General features: G+C 33.5%; 3 protein-coding genes across 16 annotated transcripts in view; all 3 read left to right on the forward strand.

Annotated features, from left to right (window-relative positions):
• The first annotated feature begins 480 nt into the window (after positions 1-480).
• Positions 481-8,704, forward strand: LOC105193275 (pre-mRNA-splicing regulator female-lethal(2)D). Of its 3 annotated transcripts, none has more exons than XM_011157658.3 (6): positions 481-845; positions 2,127-2,493; positions 5,838-5,962; positions 6,072-6,250; positions 6,327-6,481; positions 6,640-8,704. In XM_011157658.3, exons 2-6 carry the CDS (start codon positions 2,262-2,264, stop codon positions 7,344-7,346), a joined length of 1,398 nt encoding a protein of 465 aa, XP_011155960.1. In that variant the 5' UTR covers positions 481-845; positions 2,127-2,261; the 3' UTR covers positions 7,347-8,704. The 3 variants fall into 3 exon arrangements, with proteins under 3 accessions (XP_011155960.1, XP_039303211.1, XP_025987204.1); XM_039447277.1 differs by lacking the exon at positions 481-845 and adding an exon at positions 1,392-1,412; XM_026131419.2 differs by lacking the exon at positions 481-845 and having other exon boundaries at positions 2,269-3,912.
• A 694-nt stretch (positions 8,705-9,398) lies between these two features.
• Positions 9,399-12,199, forward strand: LOC105193276 (superoxide dismutase [Mn], mitochondrial). Its single transcript, XM_011157660.3, has 3 exons — positions 9,399-9,602; positions 10,655-10,944; positions 11,108-12,199. The coding sequence occupies exons 1-3, from the start codon at positions 9,565-9,567 to the stop codon at positions 11,434-11,436; spliced, it is 657 nt and encodes a 218-aa protein (XP_011155962.1). The 5' UTR covers positions 9,399-9,564; the 3' UTR covers positions 11,437-12,199.
• An 860-nt stretch (positions 12,200-13,059) lies between these two features.
• Positions 13,060-19,253, forward strand: part of LOC105193277 (kinesin-like protein unc-104) — a 32,752-nt gene continuing 26,558 nt past the window's right edge. For 3 of the 12 annotated variants that reach the window (XM_039454429.1, XM_039454445.1, XM_039454470.1), the window contains exon 1: positions 13,072-13,517. The gene's annotated coding sequence lies outside the window, so the exon portion shown is untranslated. Of the gene's footprint in view, positions 13,518-19,253 lie in introns of all 12 variants that reach the window. The other 9 variants (XM_039454438.1, XM_039454476.1, XM_039454462.1 and 6 more) reach the window with 7 other exon arrangements.

Genomic DNA, 19,253 nt, shown 5'->3' on the forward strand with positions numbered 1-19,253 from the left:
AAAATAAGTTTTACTCTTTTTTTCTGATTAACATTGTGTACTCTAATATAAAATTAATTATAAACTTGTAAATTTGACTTTAAAAAAATTTTGTCTTTATTGCAACTTTTATTGAAGAGTGTTAACTTTTACCTTAAAATTTACAAAAATAAAATAGCATTGTAATGATTAAATCAATTCTAATAATAAGTCATTAAAAAAAATTTGAGGAATTTCTTTCTGTTATAGGAATTTAAAAATACTCATTAGAAACAAATTTTCTGACGAACCTAAAAATACCAGGTGTGTTCTTTTTGGCTAAACATTTTGCACGGTTCATCTTTCCTCTTTTTCTCTCCAACGTAAAGAGACAAAAGAGAAGAGCTAAATTGTATAAAAATATCAGCTGAAAAGAACAGACTTACTGCTCCGAGGCATTTGCTCACAGACCTCACAGTGTAGGTCGATCGTGATTGGAGCATGCGCTGACACACTCCCGTTCAGCCATTCCGGTTCCATCTTCACGCGCGGGGGTGATTGTCATTCATGATTAGTCGAAGCGTTCTTGTTCTCGACCGCGGCAGGGTTCATCGTGTCCCCGAGTATTCGCGTACAGTGGCACGTATACGCGTATCGCGTCTGCTGGGCGTTTGGCCGTAAAATCATTCGCGCTTTCTCCGCCGGCCGCGTAGTACACGGCTCCGTTCGGATTGATCGATCGCGGACTTCGCTGAGTGAAGTTCGCCGCGCGCGGAGGATCCGTTTGGCGCTTTTTCCACAGGCGCGCGATGTCATCCGTCTCGTCTCTCTCCTGATACCAGTCCCGGCCGCCTCCGAAGATGGGATCTCCGCCGTTCTAACAGGCGGTAGGTAATCGGTCGAGGTTCAATGACGAAGGGGGAGGGGAGAAAAGAGAGAGGAAAAAAAGAAAATATGTGTTAACGCGCGCGGTGGTGTCCGTGAAACCGCGTGACAATCGATCGTGGTGAATTCGGCTGCGAGTTGCTCGGTCCCGCGAGCCAGAGATCCGCGTGATTACGGCTGTCTCCTTGCAAGGTGGAAAAACGAACGAAAGAAGGGAGGGAACGGTGCGAGTGAAAAAAAGGCACGAATGCTTGGACGTAACGCAAGTTGCTCCTTCGTGGCGGACATGTCGACGTAATGGCGTCACGGCTGTCTCTTTCGATCGGAGATAAATGCATTTCACCTTCCTGACCGCGGCAACGACGGATTCCGGCAACGTCTTTTAATACCGTTCCGAGTTTGGAATTTCACGTGATTTTGCTCTACCGGTACCGCGCCGTCCTTGACGCGTAAACACTTGACGGATGTCGAACGCATATCCATCAATTCGATCAATTCGAGTCTGATATTTTCCAATGAGACTTTAATATATTTCTCACGTACTGCAACCCCTCGAGGAAGTGAACACGGTGCGTACTTGTCGGTTCTCGCGAAAATTCATCCTAAATTGTACGGACATATGGCAAGCGGATGGTCTTAATTTAGCAAACGAATCGATCTGTCTATAGGTTAATCAAATGCGATTATCAAACGTCCGTAATCGATAATCTTATAATGCAATGCACCTGCTTCGCAGTCTCTTCAAGTATCGTAAATAGAGCAAAGTAAACAAATTGATTTGTCGGAAAATGATCACGTTATTAGTTACAAGAAACGACGCTTTCATAATTTGTACTAATAATATGTTAGGCCTTTTCTTTTTAGCTAAACTGGCTGCACTAGTTTACAATTTCCTTTACGTTGAAAGAAGAAAAATGAAATCTGAACTAGTGCAGCCAGTTGAGCTAAAAAGAACATGTCTATTGATACTCTGTACACATGTTATTTTTTTGACACCTTTACCACATGTGTTGGATCACAACACTTCTGAGTTAATTTTAGTTTTATAAGAAATTTTAAAAGAAATTGCTCTGACTCGCGTATATTTCAACATCTTTAGGAAGTATTTGTATAATTGTATAATTTGAAAAAAATTGTATCTAAATATAATTGCAGTTTTTTGGTTTTAAAAAAAAAAAAATAATTTGTCGGATAAAATCATATCGAATCATGTGTAGATAGTATTAAAAATAATATTATATACTAAGCTTGTGTGTGATATTATTTGTGCCGTTCTGTTTCAGATGGCCGACTTGTAATAGCGATCGTAGTGCTCGGTCAGCGGCGCGATTCGTCGGCATTGTAACATTAATGAGTAGAAGATCCCACATAGAGGCTTTTTCTACGTTCTAACACCCAACTGCGAATTAGTGGTGGCAATGGCAGATGAGTGCAGCGAGGTTAAATCGGCAGGACCGTCCTCACCAAGGAGTCCTCAGGGCAGCAGCAACGGTGGAAAGCCCGGCAGCCCGCACTCGCCTAGGCAACCAAGACGCGTGAAGCTAACTCAACAACAGTTGGACAGCTTGACTAAGGACGAGCTAGCGGCTAAATGGCATGAACAGGACTTGTATGTGGAGTGTCTAGAAGCCCAGGCGGCAGCTCAGGAAGGTACTGAGATCACACGAGTGAGACCACCTCACTCACCACATATCTTAAGCGAATTAACAAATGCCAGGACACAACGGTATTTTGTAAGAGACAAGACTCTCGTAGAGACGCTAAGCTTAGGGTTCATTAGATCAGTGTTTAGGATATTATTGCTGAGTTATCTGTTAGGCTTAAGGTAACGAGAAAGAGCTTTAGTAAATAAGTACAGGTACAAGCGTAGGAAAGCGATTTTTATAGCGTTCTATAAGCGAAAGCTTAGTACACGTGCAATCAGATTACTTCAAAATGTATCTGCACAAAAGTACTAGAAAGATTAAATAAGAAATTGAAAGATAATGTTGCGCTTTATACAATATAGTGATTATATTAATATATAAATTTCCAAAATTATAATATATTTGTGATGTGTACAGTGCGGGTAATTAAAAGAGTCATACGTATCGTGACATAAGGCAATAATTCTCGAGGTATTTGTGAGCATGGGTGGAGTGATAGCCGCATATACGTACAAGGGTACGTTCAATCCGCTAAATTTTCTTGTGAGCAATTACATTGTCAGCCATAAAAATCAGAGTTAACGAGTAAAAAGTGAAAACGGCTGAGATAACAAGTGCTTATGTGTGTCGAGAAGCTTCAATGAGGTTTCTCTACAATAAAAAAAGAAAAGAAAACGTGTCCACCATCGTTGTTGTGGAAGGCACGGCCTTGCCTAAAATGTCATTTCATAAGTGCCCTGTGCAGTGTATCGCGTATATTTCTCTGCGGTGTAATAATTATACTGCCAAAATGCGCAGGATAGTGTGTGCCGTGCGTGTAATTCGAAAAATACCGAGTTTCTGCTTATCGAGGATCAGATGAAAAGCAGCGCTTTATACGATGGCGCTGAATTTACGGCTCAGAGGAATAATAAGAGTGGATCCGTGTCACCCTTTGGCCTACAAAATACTGCACCTGGGGTGCGTGAAATTTGAATCTCTCGGTGAAGTACGCAACCACACTCGTCGTTACCAATTGGAACACTACATGACCCCGTCAACCTACATGATCCTGTCATCTGTCTATCTTTCCCCTGGTCTACGTATCCTTACATATTATCTTGTCCTTAAACTTCTTCTTTTTCCAGTTAGAGATAATATGACTTTTAATTAACTGTACTCCCAGACCGATTATCCCTCATGTTCTTACTATGAATGCAACTTGTGCATGCATTTATACCTGCACCATAATGCCCTGGTATCAGATACAAATTTCAAAAGTACATACCTGTGGGTTATGTCCGGCCAGCGTCTTGTTACATCTGTGCCTGCAACAAGAGTACACGCTTGATTCTTGCGGAAGAAAAGTAACGTCCACTCTTGGTCTTGGTGGAAGTACAGAGAGTCTCGCAAATGGCACGTCGCAACGACTCCAAAAATCAAAGTATGCGCCAATTAACAATGTCAGTTGTCAGGGAGTCATAATCACGTACTTATAAAAGTATGTTTATTTATGCGCACTTAGGTTAAAATTACAAATAGTAATTTTTCATCAGTACATTTGATTCCATCAAAATCTTACTATACAATAAAAACTATACAAAATATTCTATACAATTATATTTGTAGTTTGAGGTTTCAAATATTCTATATGATTCATAAATTTTTATATTTAATTAAATTATATAAATGTCTCAAAGTATAGAAAAAGTTAAAGTTTGCAGTTACAGAAAGAAAACTCTTTATAGTTATGAATATATTATTATAAAAATTGTGTAATAGAATATATTCTATAAATATATAGTCTTTTTTATACATTTGATATATTCTTTTATTTACATTTTTTCAAAACAAATTTTATTCATTAATAATTATTATTAAAAAATATAAATGTCATAAAGCAAATTTTTATAATTTTGTTGAAATATATATATATGAATAATATATATACAGAAATATAAAATTATTATAGAATTTTTTTTTAATTTATTAATTTGCTTTATACAAATTTTTACATAAATATTACTTAAATTAGAATTCATATACTGGATATTTATATATGTATTTTGAATATACATTACTAAAAAAAAATAGGGAACACTTTCCAGACACTAAAAATTAGGCTATTTTCAAATGGCTGTAACTCGGCGAAAAATCATCGTATATAAAAAGTGAAAAAAGCCTTTTGAAGCTTCAATTTTAACGCTGTATCAACAGATTTTTAAAGTTCTTTTAACTTTCTTGTTTTATGCAGTAAAGAAGCACACCTTATTTTGTTCCTTAAAATTTTGTATCTTTGACACTTTGCAGCTCGACAAATGAATTTTTTTCGAACAATTTAAGTAAAACTTTATAAACTACAACATCTTGCCTATAAAATACTTTTTTTACAATTACTCTACGATTTTTTTGATCGAATTACGCAACTTTGAAGCTAAACCTGCATTTTTTACGAGCACTGAGAAATTGAAAAAATTTTTGAAAGCCATTGATAGCATGTTAAAGCTGAAATTTCGAGCTTTAAAATGCTTTTTTCATTTTTTGTCTACAATGATTTTTCACGGAGTATGGACATCGTTGGTAAAAAATGCAGGTTTAGTTTTAAAGTTGCATAACTCGGTCAAAAAAAATTATAGAAAAATTTTAAAAAAAGCATTTTATAGGTAAAATATTATAGTTTATGAAGTTTTACTTGAATTGTTTGAAAAAAAATCGTTTGTCGAGCTGCAAAGTGTCAAAGATATTACGAAATTTTAAGGAACAAAACAAGGTGTGCTTTTTTACTGCATAAGACAAGGAAATTAAAAGAACTTTGAAAATCTGTTGATACAGCGTTAAAGTTGAAGCTTTAAGCTTTAAAATGCTTTTTTCATTTTTTCTTTACAATGATTTTTCGCCGAGTTACAGCCATTTGAAAATAGTCTAATTTTTGGTGTCTGGAAAGTGTTCCCTATTTTTCTTTTTTGAGTAATGTATTTAAATATTAAAAAATTAAATTTAAAAAAATATATATTTTTAAAAAATATTTTGAAAAAAATAATACAAAATACAATACAATTGCTGGCTAGATATTGAAAAAACAAACCAACTTGCAGGCTTAAAATAGTTCAAAAACTATACGCGCGCGCGTGTGTGTGTATGTATTACATCTCCTATGAAATATACATATTCCATTATTTCGCTGTAATTATTTTAATATATGGCGAATAATTTTGCTATTTTACAAGAAATATCTTGTAAGATATCATAAATTTATACATACATCACAAATTATATATATAATAACTGTTGCAATTTTAAGAAATATGTAGATACCATTGAATGTTAAAGTTGTAGAAGTAGAAAAATTTATAGACTATTCCTTTATAGGTGAACTAACTTCATTGAGAGAATCCGAAAACAAATACAGACAACAATATATAGAGGCATCTCACAGGGAGAAGATCTTAGTAAGGAGGCTTGCCTCTAAAGAGCAGGAATTGCAAGAGTATATTGTATGTAACCATTCTCAAATATATCAAAATTCTATAGTACAATTTGTCTTGCAAAATTTATTTTTTTAATGAGCCTAAATAAATAAAAAAGAATCTTTTTTATTAATAGAATCAAATAACTGAAATGAAAGCCACCCAAGCTCCGTCCGCAGCTGCATTAAGATCCGCTCTATTAGATCCGGCTGTTAACGTATTGATACAGAAATTAAGGCAAGAGTTAATAACGACCAAGGGCAAATTAGAGGATACACAGAATGAACTAAGTGCATGGAAGTTTACTCCAGATAGGTCAGGAAAGCTTTATACACGTTAAATAAAAGACATTACACAACGCAATTGTTTTTATTAATTATTTTATTTACAGCAATACGGGGAAAAGATTAATGGCAAAATGTAGATTGTTATATCAAGAGAATGAAGATCTTGGTCGTATGATTGCCAGCGGACGTATTGCTAAATTGGAAGGCGAGCTTGCTCTACAAAAGAGTTTTAGTGAAGAAGTGAAAAAGTCACAATCAGGTAAGATCTTGTAAAATATTCAATCTTGTTAGGTATTCTGATTTATAATTGTTGTTGATTTTTATCAAATAATTATAATTATTACAATTAAAATCTAATTCTATGCTCAAAATATTTCAAGTATAATTTATGAATTTTAAAAAATTTATTTTTTACAGAATTAGACGAGTTTCTGCAGGATTTAGATGAAGATGTAGAAGGTATGCAAAGTACCATTTACTTCTTACAACAAGAACTGCGCAAGGCTAGAGAGTCTGTCACACTACTGCAACAGGAGAATGCGTCGTTAAAGGCAAATACAAATGAGAATAATTTATCGAACGGTTTGTCGCCGCATACGCCACCAATTAAGAAAGACGAACCGGAAGAAACTGCTGTACCAGATACGAAACCTCCGAAATCGATGGAGGATAGTGATATGTGCAAAGGTGTAAGGACTCCACCGTTAACGTCGCCCCAGAGTGAGCTTACCAGTGTAGAAAGAACAGAACGTGCGGAGAGAAAACTTAATCAAGCCGATCATAATGACGAGAGTTCTAGCGACTCCGCGCCGTTAATTATTAAGGTCGAGAACGAGGAACTTAGTGATAGGGAAGAGGAGCAAGAAGAAAATCGGAATAAACGAATATTAAGGAGTAAAAATCACAGTAGGAATAGTGGTAAATCGAATGGGGAGGAGGTGATAATACGAACAACACGGGGTAGGGATAGAATAAAGAGGGAGAAAAGTGCAGCCAGTAGTGATGATGAAAGGACGCACAAGAAGAAACGGAGGGAAAGCATCCTTTCTCTCGATTATAACGAAGCCGATGACGATGCATTGGTTTTAACTAATGGCGAGACTTTACAGAGTGATCCGGAATGAGCGTTATTTTAGATTGATTTTGGAAGATATCGGCCACACGTGTGGTTAATCGCGGTATGATTTGACATGTACACGTTACTATGTACAAAATTTTTCATCTAAAGCAACGCCGGCTATTTACGAGACATTGTTCGAATAAATAAATAATTAGCCATAAAGAAACGTAATTTCAGTACCTGTATTCGTGATAAACTGCAAAGGATAAATATTCACATTGGTTTCTAAAATAAAAAAAAAACCTGTAAATACTCTTATACCATGATTAGATCGTCGATACAAAGATCACGTTTATATCAAGTTACTTGCAAACGACCAAGTTGCGTATTATATTGCAAATACATATATATCAGACGAAAATTCTGACTAGATTAATATAATTTATTACGGCCGAATGCGCTGTAAAGGAAACCAGAACAATCGAATTTTGTTTGTATTTTGTAAATTTATTGTATTAAAACTATGTAAGTACCAGCGAAAGTTTGATCATCAGTAAAAACAAGAATGATCTGAAAGATATTGTCAACACATTTAATCAAAAATGCCTGACCATATTACGTAAATAGATAAGTACGTAAATTCTAATATTTTCAGGCATAGAAGAGGCGCACTATGAGATTTTCGCATAATTATGTACGAAACTGTCGGATGTGCATATATGTATTTTCTGTGCAATGTGTGGCATGTATCGACCGCGCGCGTTTTTATTTTGATTTTATTAAATGATTGGGAAACACATAAAGCAGGTAACAAAATATACTATATTAGTCTTAGTGTGATGCATATGGATTGATCTCACAGACTGATACATTAAATTCGTACATTTTTAATTTTTTCCTGAACTAAACTGAAATTTGTATAGTGTTTAATATATTTTATATTATCTATATACGCAAAAATTTGTGTTTTTCATCATCTCTTCATCAAACAATTGAGCTTTCAATTTCGTTCACAGTCCATGCTGTAAGGAAAAAAGTGATGGATATTGAAGTTTGCAATGAAAAACAGAAATAAATAAAAATATACATAATATTTCATCCCAAATTTTATAGTGCCATTATTATTCTTATGTAGATATTTTGGTAACTGCTGAGTTACAAGTGATGAAAAATAAAGCTTTTTCTTACGCACATATTCCAATTCAAGCATGGTGTCTTCTTTTCTTTAAATAATTAAAAACTATTAGAAATAATTTATATTTCGATAAGAATCTAATGAAGTTTTACACATCCGCCTTTTTGCTTACGTGATGTAGGACGTCCGCGTGTTAGTTTACACACCATTAAAAAGTTATGCTAATATAAATTGTGAATCTTCAACTGCAAAACATGATCATTAAAGAATTCCTTATTCAGACTGAAGATATGTTAATTTCTTTCCATTCCATACTACTGGCATTTTTGATTATATGATTATGTAGTGCTGAAATTAAAGAAGTAGAAAAGAAATTTAATAATACTTAAAAACAATTTTAGATAATCGAGAATATTAAAAAATAAATTGAAAAATCTGTTAAAATTAATATATAATCAAATATATAAATACATATAATTATATATAAAATATTTATATGTGTGTTTTCTTTCTTTTGTACAATCTCTATTTATATACATAGGAAAAATAATTAAAAAGAAAATTTTTTACAGTGTTTATAAAAAATAAAAATTGCGAATACATGTATATAAGTATATTTGTATATGTAATTACACAATTTTATACATAACTATATATATTTATATTTGATTATATATATATATATCTTTTTAATAAATAATAAATCCTAGTGTTGAATTTAAATATATATATATATATATATATTTAAAAAAGAAATGAACATAGCTTATATAGTATTTAGAAATTCAATTTTAAAGAGAAGGAACAATTTTGCCGGCCCGATCAATCGACTTAAAATTGTACTTGCCAATGTACACTGTGCAATTTCTTTGTTATGAAAATACCACTCGTTTATCGCAAAAATTATCGATAACACCAATTCTACGAGAATTTTTATTTTCGAAGTCAGCACTCGCTTTTGAAGAGTAGTTTGCATGCATATCGTATATGCGCTAGCAGCGATAGTGCAGGTGTAGAACCAAGCCGAGCCGCCCGAGCACCCGTGGAATCGCAGACAACCGCAAGTAGAATCCTTGCAAATTCGTGGAAAAGATCGAATTACGTCCCTCCGAAGAACAGCGCGTATAATTTGGTCCTCGCCCTAATCATGTTCGCAGCAAGGCGTGCTCTCGTTTCCAAAACAATGTAAGTATAACGATATGTCTCTCAAATCCGCCTGTTTTAGTATTATGTAATTTCTAACCTCGCAACTTCTTGGCATTTTTGCAACAATATTTTGTGTATATCTATATATAGTAGGCAATTACGTTTCTGACCTTTTTCTTGTTTAATATTAATCGTTTAATAAATCATTAATTTATATACATATGTTACTACACTTTCTGTACCTTTCAAATTAGCGCAAAAGACTGATTGGCGAATTATTCTAAATTTCTTCGAGATTTTTTCTCGATTTGATTCTTATTAATTATAGTTTGAAACAAAAAGCTTTTTTCAAATTGCCGAAGAAAAATTAGAAAAATTCTGGCTTTTTGCAAAAAATTGCTGTTTTTGCTATGACATGCGCCCTAATTTTTAACATCCATCACATTAATGTGACCCAGAAAGTTATGTAATTTTATTTTTGTTAAAATTTTTATTTTTTCTTTTATTTCCGGTCCGTCTCACGGACTGGAATGTGGCAAACAACAAAAATGTGGTGAGCTAGAGCTAAAAAATCATACTAAAACAAGATGACTTTAGTACTGATGAGATTATCATACAACACTTTTCAATTTTTGATTTTATAATGTACTCGTACATATTTATTGCTATTACAAAAAACTGTGATCTTTTATTAAAACATTTTTTGAAAATTATTTTACATGTACATTTAATAATTGATTCTTTTATAAATAATATTTTCAACCCATAGAATTAATTATCTCGTGTACTTTTACAGACTTTTTTAAATTTATATTATTTTTGTGTTATATTATTTTTTTATAAGTATCTTTATAATTATCTGAAAACAGCTTTCTGTAAACTTATTGCTACATCTGCTTTAATTAAAATTGTAGAACCAAAATGCAGACAAAAATCACAAAGAAAAAATTATATATACACATATTTTAAATAAAAAGCAACAAATTTTTAAACTAGACAATAAATGTTTATTTTGCTTACTATTATTTTATAACATACTATTGTTTATAATGTATAATGTTTTCTAATGTAATATTATGTAATTAATGTAGCAAGGATGTATTCACAAGATCGAAACATTCACTTCCGGATCTGCCATATGAATATAAGGCTCTGGAACCTATCATATCCAGCGAGATCATGGAGCTCCATCATTCCAAACATCACGCGACTTACGTTAACAATCTGAATGTCGCCGAGGAAAAAATGCGAGAGGCAGTCGCGAAAGGTGACGTTAATACACAAATCGCTTTGGGCCCAGCTATAAAGTTCAACGGCGGTGGTCATCTTAATCATTCAATTTTCTGGTGCAACCTTTCGCCAGATGGTGGCAATCCAGATGGTAATATCGAAAAACAAGCCAAATTAAATTCTCGATTAAATAACGGTTAGATTTTCCAGTTCATATAAAAATATTTGAATAATGTTTAAATCAATTAAATATATTATAATTATAGCTCACAGGGCACAGAGATATGAATGATATGTATTTTTCTTCTATTTAGCTGCTCTTACGAAGCAAATCAACAAAGACTTTGGCAGTATGGAGGAAATGAAGAAGCGCTTGTCTGAGATGACCGTGGCGATTCAGGGCTCCGGTTGGGGTTGGCTTGGATACGATCAGAAAACCAAGTCGCTGAGGCTAGCCACCTGTGCGAATCAAGATCCACTGCAAGCCACAACCGGTCTTATTCCTCTCTTTGGTATCGACGTGTGGGAACACGCCTATTACTTACAATATAAGAACGTGCGACCTGTTTACGTACAAGCAGTCTTTGACATTGTCAACTGGCAGGATGTAAACGCGCGTTTCAAAAACGCCATCGGCTGCTAACAAAGTTAACCTGATTTGAAATCGTTTAGCATTTAAATCTGTTTTTTAAATATTAAGATGTTACTTGGAGTGACACTTTTAAAATTGAAAGGTACCAGAAACTTTTGACTCACACTTAGTAATTCGCCGTGATATCATGTATGCTTTTTTTTCTACAGTAAAAGTACATTTATTTAGAATTATGTTCTTAATGTAAAAAAAGACTTGCTTTGATATTGATAGTAATGAGAGTGATTTAATTTACTAGTTTGATTTGATCTTCAGCTTTTATATTTATTATAAGAGTAGGCAATGGGGAACCACTTTGGTTATTGCTTTTCAGTTGCTATAGAAAAAAAACTAAAATGACCCTTAAACACTTCATAATATTATACAATATTCTACTAGATAATGCAAGATGGTTTAAAATAATTTGCAAATCAATAATATTGTGCAATATTGTTACGTTTAAACGTGGTTTAAAATAAAAAAGCTAGTCTTAAACTTCAAATAAGTTATAGAATAAGTTAGAATAGTTATCTCTTTTTCTTTAAAATAATCGTCATTAGGAAGATCTGATATGGCATATTGAATAAAAGAAAAATGATAATTATTTCTGCTCCTACATGATTCTCTTCTATATATTAATTTTAAAATAAAATTAACTGCTTATACTTTTTGAAACTGTAAAACTGCATTTGAAAGTTGTAAGCTGTCAATAGATGAATTTACCATATTTAAGAATTCCAAGAAACATATGATTAAAAGTTCATTTGGGGCCATATTCGGACGTGTTTTGTCCATTAAACAATTTTTTGTAGGATTATTGATGCAATCAATAGTTTTTGTTTTACCACATTGGATTTTGTTTTTCTTCTCTGAGTTTTATGTGGAATGGTTGTATCATCCCAATTCACATTTAAGAACTGGCACGATATCAATAAATCTAAATTGTAACTATTCAAGAAACAGGTTACATTTAATTACATTAGTCCAATATGACTTATTAATTCTGAGAAATTTATCCAGTTTTATGTGACAGAAAACAGAACAAAAGACATGTGGAAATAAATGAAAGGGTGTTTATTTCCTTTTCAAATATTTTTTATACAAAATTAATTTATGTATCAAACTAAATAAGAAAACAACAGTTATGCATATGTATATACATTAATAATTAATAATTGATTGTATATACCACAAGATCATTGAATAATGAATTAAATAGATACAATGTATCTGAAGCAAAGATATATGTCCAAAAGACATTTGCAAAATTGCTACTATTAATTAATTCTCATACCTAACATGAATGTGCAATTATTAAACTTCTTTGCAATCAAAATTTTTTTGTAATGAATTAAAAAATATTTTGTTTGTTTATATTACATAAATCAACAAAAATTAAGTATTTCTTTAATTAATAATTTAATTTCTTTTATTCACACATTTCAGACTTCCGGATATAAACCTAATAATTCATATAAAGACAATATATTTCAAGACAGAATGGACCACGTACGAGACAGAACTTCTAGGAACGTGCCACTTTTGACAGTTACTGGAACAACAAGGTTATGTTTGGAAATCGTCAGCTATGATTCATCCGACTTTCTAGGAAGCAAAACGGAGCGCGAAACACGCTGTCTGCGTGTGCGCGGGAGCGAGATCGCGATCATTATCCTCTCGTCACAAAGAGCGAGCGTACTCGGGGTCGCAGAGTCCCCGAGCGTGCATTCTCGCAGTCATTGCTGCGAATTGAAGGTAGCCGCGAGCGAGTGAGCGAACGAGCGAGTGACAGTATCGAGAATCGAGACAGGTTCGTTTGTTCGCGGCGACGTTCACCGCGGGGAACGAACAGAAGCGAAGGAGCCGTGAGGCGAGAGGGCAGGCGTTGCAAGCCTCGGCCTCTCGTGCGCGCGAGAATCCGATAATCGATCGCGGGCGTCGGACCGCCGCGCTGGGGAAGTCGGGCAACCGAGTAGCGTCGCGACGCACAGCGTGCACGCTCGGCACTCGCCGCTTCCGTGGATCGTGTTGGAGCACCGAGCCAGTATGGCCGTAGGACCTCAGCTGTTTTCACGTCACTGCCTACGTATCTGGTGAGTCGTCTCAGCACGGAGCTTTTTTTTTCTCATTCGTGCGTATCGCTCGCGCTAACTTGTCACCTTCCTCTCTCCCACCCACCTACTCTTTCCTCTTTCTCTCGCGACTTGACGCGCGCGAAGACGAGTGTGTGTGGGTGCGTGCATGCGTGCGTACGTACGTGCGTACGTCATGCGTGCACGATCGCGATCGCGCGTCTTTACGAGCGCCGTGCGAATGGCGGCAACGCGATGTCGACGATCATTTATTCAAATGACCTCGTCATCGTTTATCGATGGCAGGTGCACGGCGTCTCGACGCGTTTTCGAAGCACCAAGGCATCGGGTCGCCTTTGTTCGTCACTCCCGCAGCTAAACGTCGGGAATGAACCTGCGTGAATCTCGAACGTTCTTTTCTTAATTTTAAAACGAGCGTCTCGTGCAGCTTATCTTATTCGAGCATCGGGATCTCTTGTTCGCGAGTTCGCGCGAGTTGAACCTGAGAAATTTTCGCGAAGCATCAAGCTGTCGAAAGTGCGACGCGGAGTAGTTAGATCGCCCGAAATCACGGTATCTCGAATATTTCGCGTTTATCTAGCGAAAGCAGATTTCGGCTTGCCAGTATAGTCGTCACCTGCGATTTTGCGACCGGAAGTGCAAGAGGGTGGTCGATCAACCCAAAGTTCTCGTGCATTTTCTTGAGAGTGTTCCGAGCCATTCACGTTACATCGGGGGTTAAAATATAAGAGCTGGGGTCTTCTAGAGTACCTCTAGTAAGAGGTACTCTAGGGTTTTCTAGCGAGAAATATTTAAATATACATGTATGACTCGATAAATCTGCGTATTAATGCAGATTTTCTGATATTTATTACACTTTATTTTTTTAACAATTTTAACAAAAGGTTACTTAAAGTGATCTATTTTTCGAAATTATCTTAAAGAAACCTGCACATACTCTTCTATGTTTTTATATATTTATTTTTATATATTTAATAAATATCTACATTATATTAATTAAATTATTAAAATGTCACAATTTGCAATTAAAAAGAACAAGTATTGATTTTTTTAATAAAATTGATTGAGTTTAACGTGTATGAAAAAATAGTTAATTTATAGATATCGCAATAATTCTAGTTCGTGCGATATAAACAGACATGAATTATATGTATGCAAAAAGGCGATAGTTTCAAGAGTTTCTAAAAAATTATGTCAGTCGATTAAAAAATTTGTATATTTTTTAATTTGTGTAACATATAAAAACAAATAAATACTTAGCTCAAATATATCCAAATTTATAGATTTACTAAATGTGCACAAACGGATATGTAAAAGTATAGAAAAATATATGTGCAGAGGTTTTTTTTAAAAATAATTTCCAAAAATATGCAAACTAGACTAGAATATTCTGTTATTTTCTGTTATATTTTGCACCCGAAATATTAACCCAACAATCACTCACACAGAATATTCATCAAATCAGAGAATCTAAATCATGTTTAAGCGAATTTGTTGAAAAAGTAATAAGAAATTAAATGAGCTGTAACACACCAAAAAACATTTTTTTTTAATTTTTATTCCAAAATTATTTTTATAAATACAAGAAATAAATAAATTTTTACACGTCGATTAAATGTACGCGTCATTAAAAATTCTTTGTATTGATTTTTAGAAATTTTTAGAAACTTACTTTTTTATGTTAATTTTCTTAGGATAAATGTTTGTACATTGAATTTTAATTGTCGATATACATCTTGTTAAAACATAAATAATAAAGCATAAAATATATTTACGAAAACAATTTTAAAATGCAGCTTAAAATTTGAATAGACGTATTTCGTATGTTTCTCTTTACTAAATTTTTAAATATGTTTATTTTTCTAAAGTTAAACATGTATATTTTTTTTCTATAGAAAAATGTTCATGATTTAAAGAAAAGCAGACTTTTAAAGATTAAGTATTTGCAATTTGAGATATTTTACGTATCAATGTAAGTGTTCGACGATCAAGATGGAATAAATATGAGAGAGAAAAGGCTAAGAAAGGATATATTATTTTTATCAGATAGTGCAAGGAGAGCAAATGATCTGACATTTAAGAAAGCGAAGAAATGCCTTAACTTCGTTGTATATTAGGATTCGTTAATTTCGTTCTTTTAGCATATCTGCCATCTAATTACATTTTATAATTATTGATACACATTCAATTTTTTATCTTGATGGACAAAATTTTTTATTTTAAAAAAATATTAAGAAAATACATTTAACGTTATATATAAATTATACACATTAAGAACAATTTATTCCTCTCTTGCAAACAGTATTCAATTTCATCCTTATCTCTTGTATCTTTATAAATGGTCTTGGAATAAAAATTTTAGAGCAACGCCGTTTCTCAGCGTAATTATAATAATAATAAATAATAATAAATATATTTTATAATAATATTTAATAATAAATATATTTTAATTTCTGATTAATTTTTTGGTAAGTTCGAAATTAGACAATAATAAGAGAAATTAGGACTGATAATGTGAATAATACAATTTAAGCGCCAATAAACGCCATTTTTTGTTCAATGAATCTTGATGAATATCTAATAATATTTGTATAATTTTTTTACAATTTTCAGTTCACGTCATTTCATTTTTATAATATTCAGTTCAGAACTGTGTTTCAAGATCGATAAATAATTGACATGCAACTTGCATGATATTAGCAATTTGCTGGAAATTGTAAAACACATTCACACAAATATTATTAGGCACACGCATACGCAGAGAAAGGATTAGCAAATAAAATTAAAATATAGCTATGGCAGCTAAGATCTTTAAAAAAGAAGGACAGCTAATGTCGTAGATATCGAAACTAAATTTCTTAGTTTTTAGATTGTAGTAGTAAAAAATTATCCACTGTTGGAGCCATATATATATAATCGAATTTAATTTTACTTATTGTTTATAACATGTTGCCTGAAAAAGAAACGTTCTTCTAATATATATATTGGTTATTGTGATAAATATTGCATGCCTCGATAGTCGAATTGATAGGATGCCTGCACGGAATCTTCGAATGGGAGATTTAGTTAGGTTTGAATTCTGATGATATTTTTCGCAATAAATTCTTCACAGTGTTTTAAGATGCTCAAAGTATTATCAAATAAATTGTCAATTTTATTTGTAATATAACATTTCAATTTAGAACTGTGTTTTAAGACAAAATAATCGACGCGCAGTTTGCATAAACTGAAAATTATAAAAATTTATACAAATATTAAGCACCAAGGTTCGCCTTTATAAATTTTAATGAATATTTTGTGTGAGAGAAACTCATTTGAAATAATAGATTCTCAAAGAATAATTTGAGAAGGGAACGATTGCAAGAGGTAATTGCTCTGTTGTAAACATGCTCACACACTGAATCATTTACTGGACGTATTAACAGCACTGAAAGGAATGAGTTAATGAATATCGTGTGTGAGCGAAATTAATTAAGATTAATCAAACAATATTGCAATACTGAATGGGGGGCTACGCACTATAAATGAAATAGCGAACAAGGAATAGGGAGTTTAGTTCAATATTATCATATGAAACATTAATTCATTAACAGAGGAATAGCGTGATGAAATTTTATTTTCTATTCTATATACCTCGTGTATTATATATGTAACGCAGCATATACACTACACTACGCTACATTGCCTGTTTTCTGTTCTCTATTCTCTATCCCTTATTCCTTTCATTGTGCGCAGTTCAAATAAATGCGAGATTATATAATTTCAAATCGATTAATCACAGGTTCGATTAAATTTTAATTGTTACTCCAGACATTAGAAAATATCGAACGACCGTGCATTAAACGTTCACATATTCGTAATTTCTATTAATAATTGTTCGAAACATAATCGCTCTAATCACGAGTGCTTTATTGATAATGTCTTTTTTTTGTTCAGGCATTCGATATAAGATTCAAAAATTAAACTTTAATATTTCCATCGAGATAGAAAATCTGAATTTTGAATAGAATTTTGAATAAAAAAATCTCTAAATTTTGAGATAGAAAATCTGAATCTCAAATTGGTTTGAAAAATCTCAGTGACAATCAATTCGCATTCAATCCATCACGTCATTCTCATTGTGCTTCGAGCCGCGTCATAGGAGGACGTCATAGAGAGAGTACCAATTCGGATTGACTGAAGCGAAATGGCATGGGTAACGATTTCACTCGTGGAACACAGGGGTGGGTGGTGCACGAAGGGGATTGAAGGGTTCGAAGGTTACGACGGGCCGTAGGTAATGCTCCGCTGACATAAACGAAGTGCGAGGACTAGGGTAGGTCAGTAGTGATCGACGTTTCAACTACTTCGTGACTGCTAATTCATTGACCGATTTTTCGGATGACATAATGTCTAAATTCGCGTAGCGGGGATCGTCATTCATCGACTCGCTTTCCAAATAGCGCGATTTCGAATCTCGTAAGTGAGATTTTAATCTGTTTACTCTCTAAATTTTTTGGAGTGGAATTTTATCTAAAAGAGTGGAATTTTGCTCTAAAAGTGTGAAAACTCTGCCACTCTTTATTAAGACTGGCAGGATTTTTACACTTTTAGAGTAGGATTTTGTTCCAAAGAATTTAGAGAGTATTAATTACCGATTTTCCCAATTGAGCGTCCAAGTTGAAGAAAAATCGATGCCGCGTTCCCTGGAATATCAATGAATGATTCAAGACTATGAACACTCTGTCAGCGTACATCAATGAAACAAAAATGAAGAGCGATATTATTTTGATGTTTGGAAACAAACGCATGAAAATATTTTACCTATATATTATTTAATATGAAATAGCCGTCTTTTCAACTACGAATTATTTATTATCAAATTTTAGAGCAATTTTTCCTTTATAAAAATGCCATATAGCCCGAAAAATATGAACAAACTTCGAACAGTCTCCTTAAACGGGAATGAATAAATGATAATGGCACGTTCTGTAGTCGCATCTACTTTTTAGTTTCATCGAAAATTCACACGGAGAACGAAGTTTCGTTATACATCTCTTGCATTTGAGGATCTTTACCCGAAATTTCAAATTGACTTTTAACGAGATACTAGAAGAATACAGATATTTTCATAAGATATTTAACACGCTATTGGAAATACAAAAGTTGCACAAATAGATGACATCCTCCCCTCTCTTTCTCACTTATATTCAGAAACCAAGACCGCTTTGAATTGAACAAAACGACGCTTGCTAAAACTGAATGCTCCAATTTACGAACTGTCCTCTGTCTCATAGAATATTGGCTATTCGCTTAACTCGCCGAAACAACGAAAAAAAGTTGTTTTCAGGAATTATGACGTTATTGTACGGATCGTAATTATTAATGCCTTAACATGAGTTTACGCACGTATCGAAGTGTATACGCGTTTTATACCCAATGCCTCGATAAGCGGTTAAAATTCACGTATTAACGATCTCGCGGGTATATAGATACTTTTAGCTGGGTGAGTCGAAACAAATCGATAACAATTTATTTTGTAAAATCGCAGATCAAGAGGGATTCGCTATTTTATTCCATAAATAAATTTTATTCGATTGAACAATTAGGTCTCGCGGATAAAGGTGCATAGACGGATAACGAAACTCCGGTCTTGAAGCGAATTTCTGGACGAACTCGGAGTCCAAGAAGTAGATGCGACGTCCAATAAAAATATTCCTCGAGGAGGAATCCAAATTGGTCAGGAAATCCGTGGAA

Source organism: Solenopsis invicta, chromosome 1 (genome assembly GCF_016802725.1).
Source record: "Solenopsis invicta isolate M01_SB chromosome 1, UNIL_Sinv_3.0, whole genome shotgun sequence".
NCBI classification, from domain to species: Eukaryota; Metazoa; Arthropoda; class Insecta; order Hymenoptera; family Formicidae; genus Solenopsis; species Solenopsis invicta.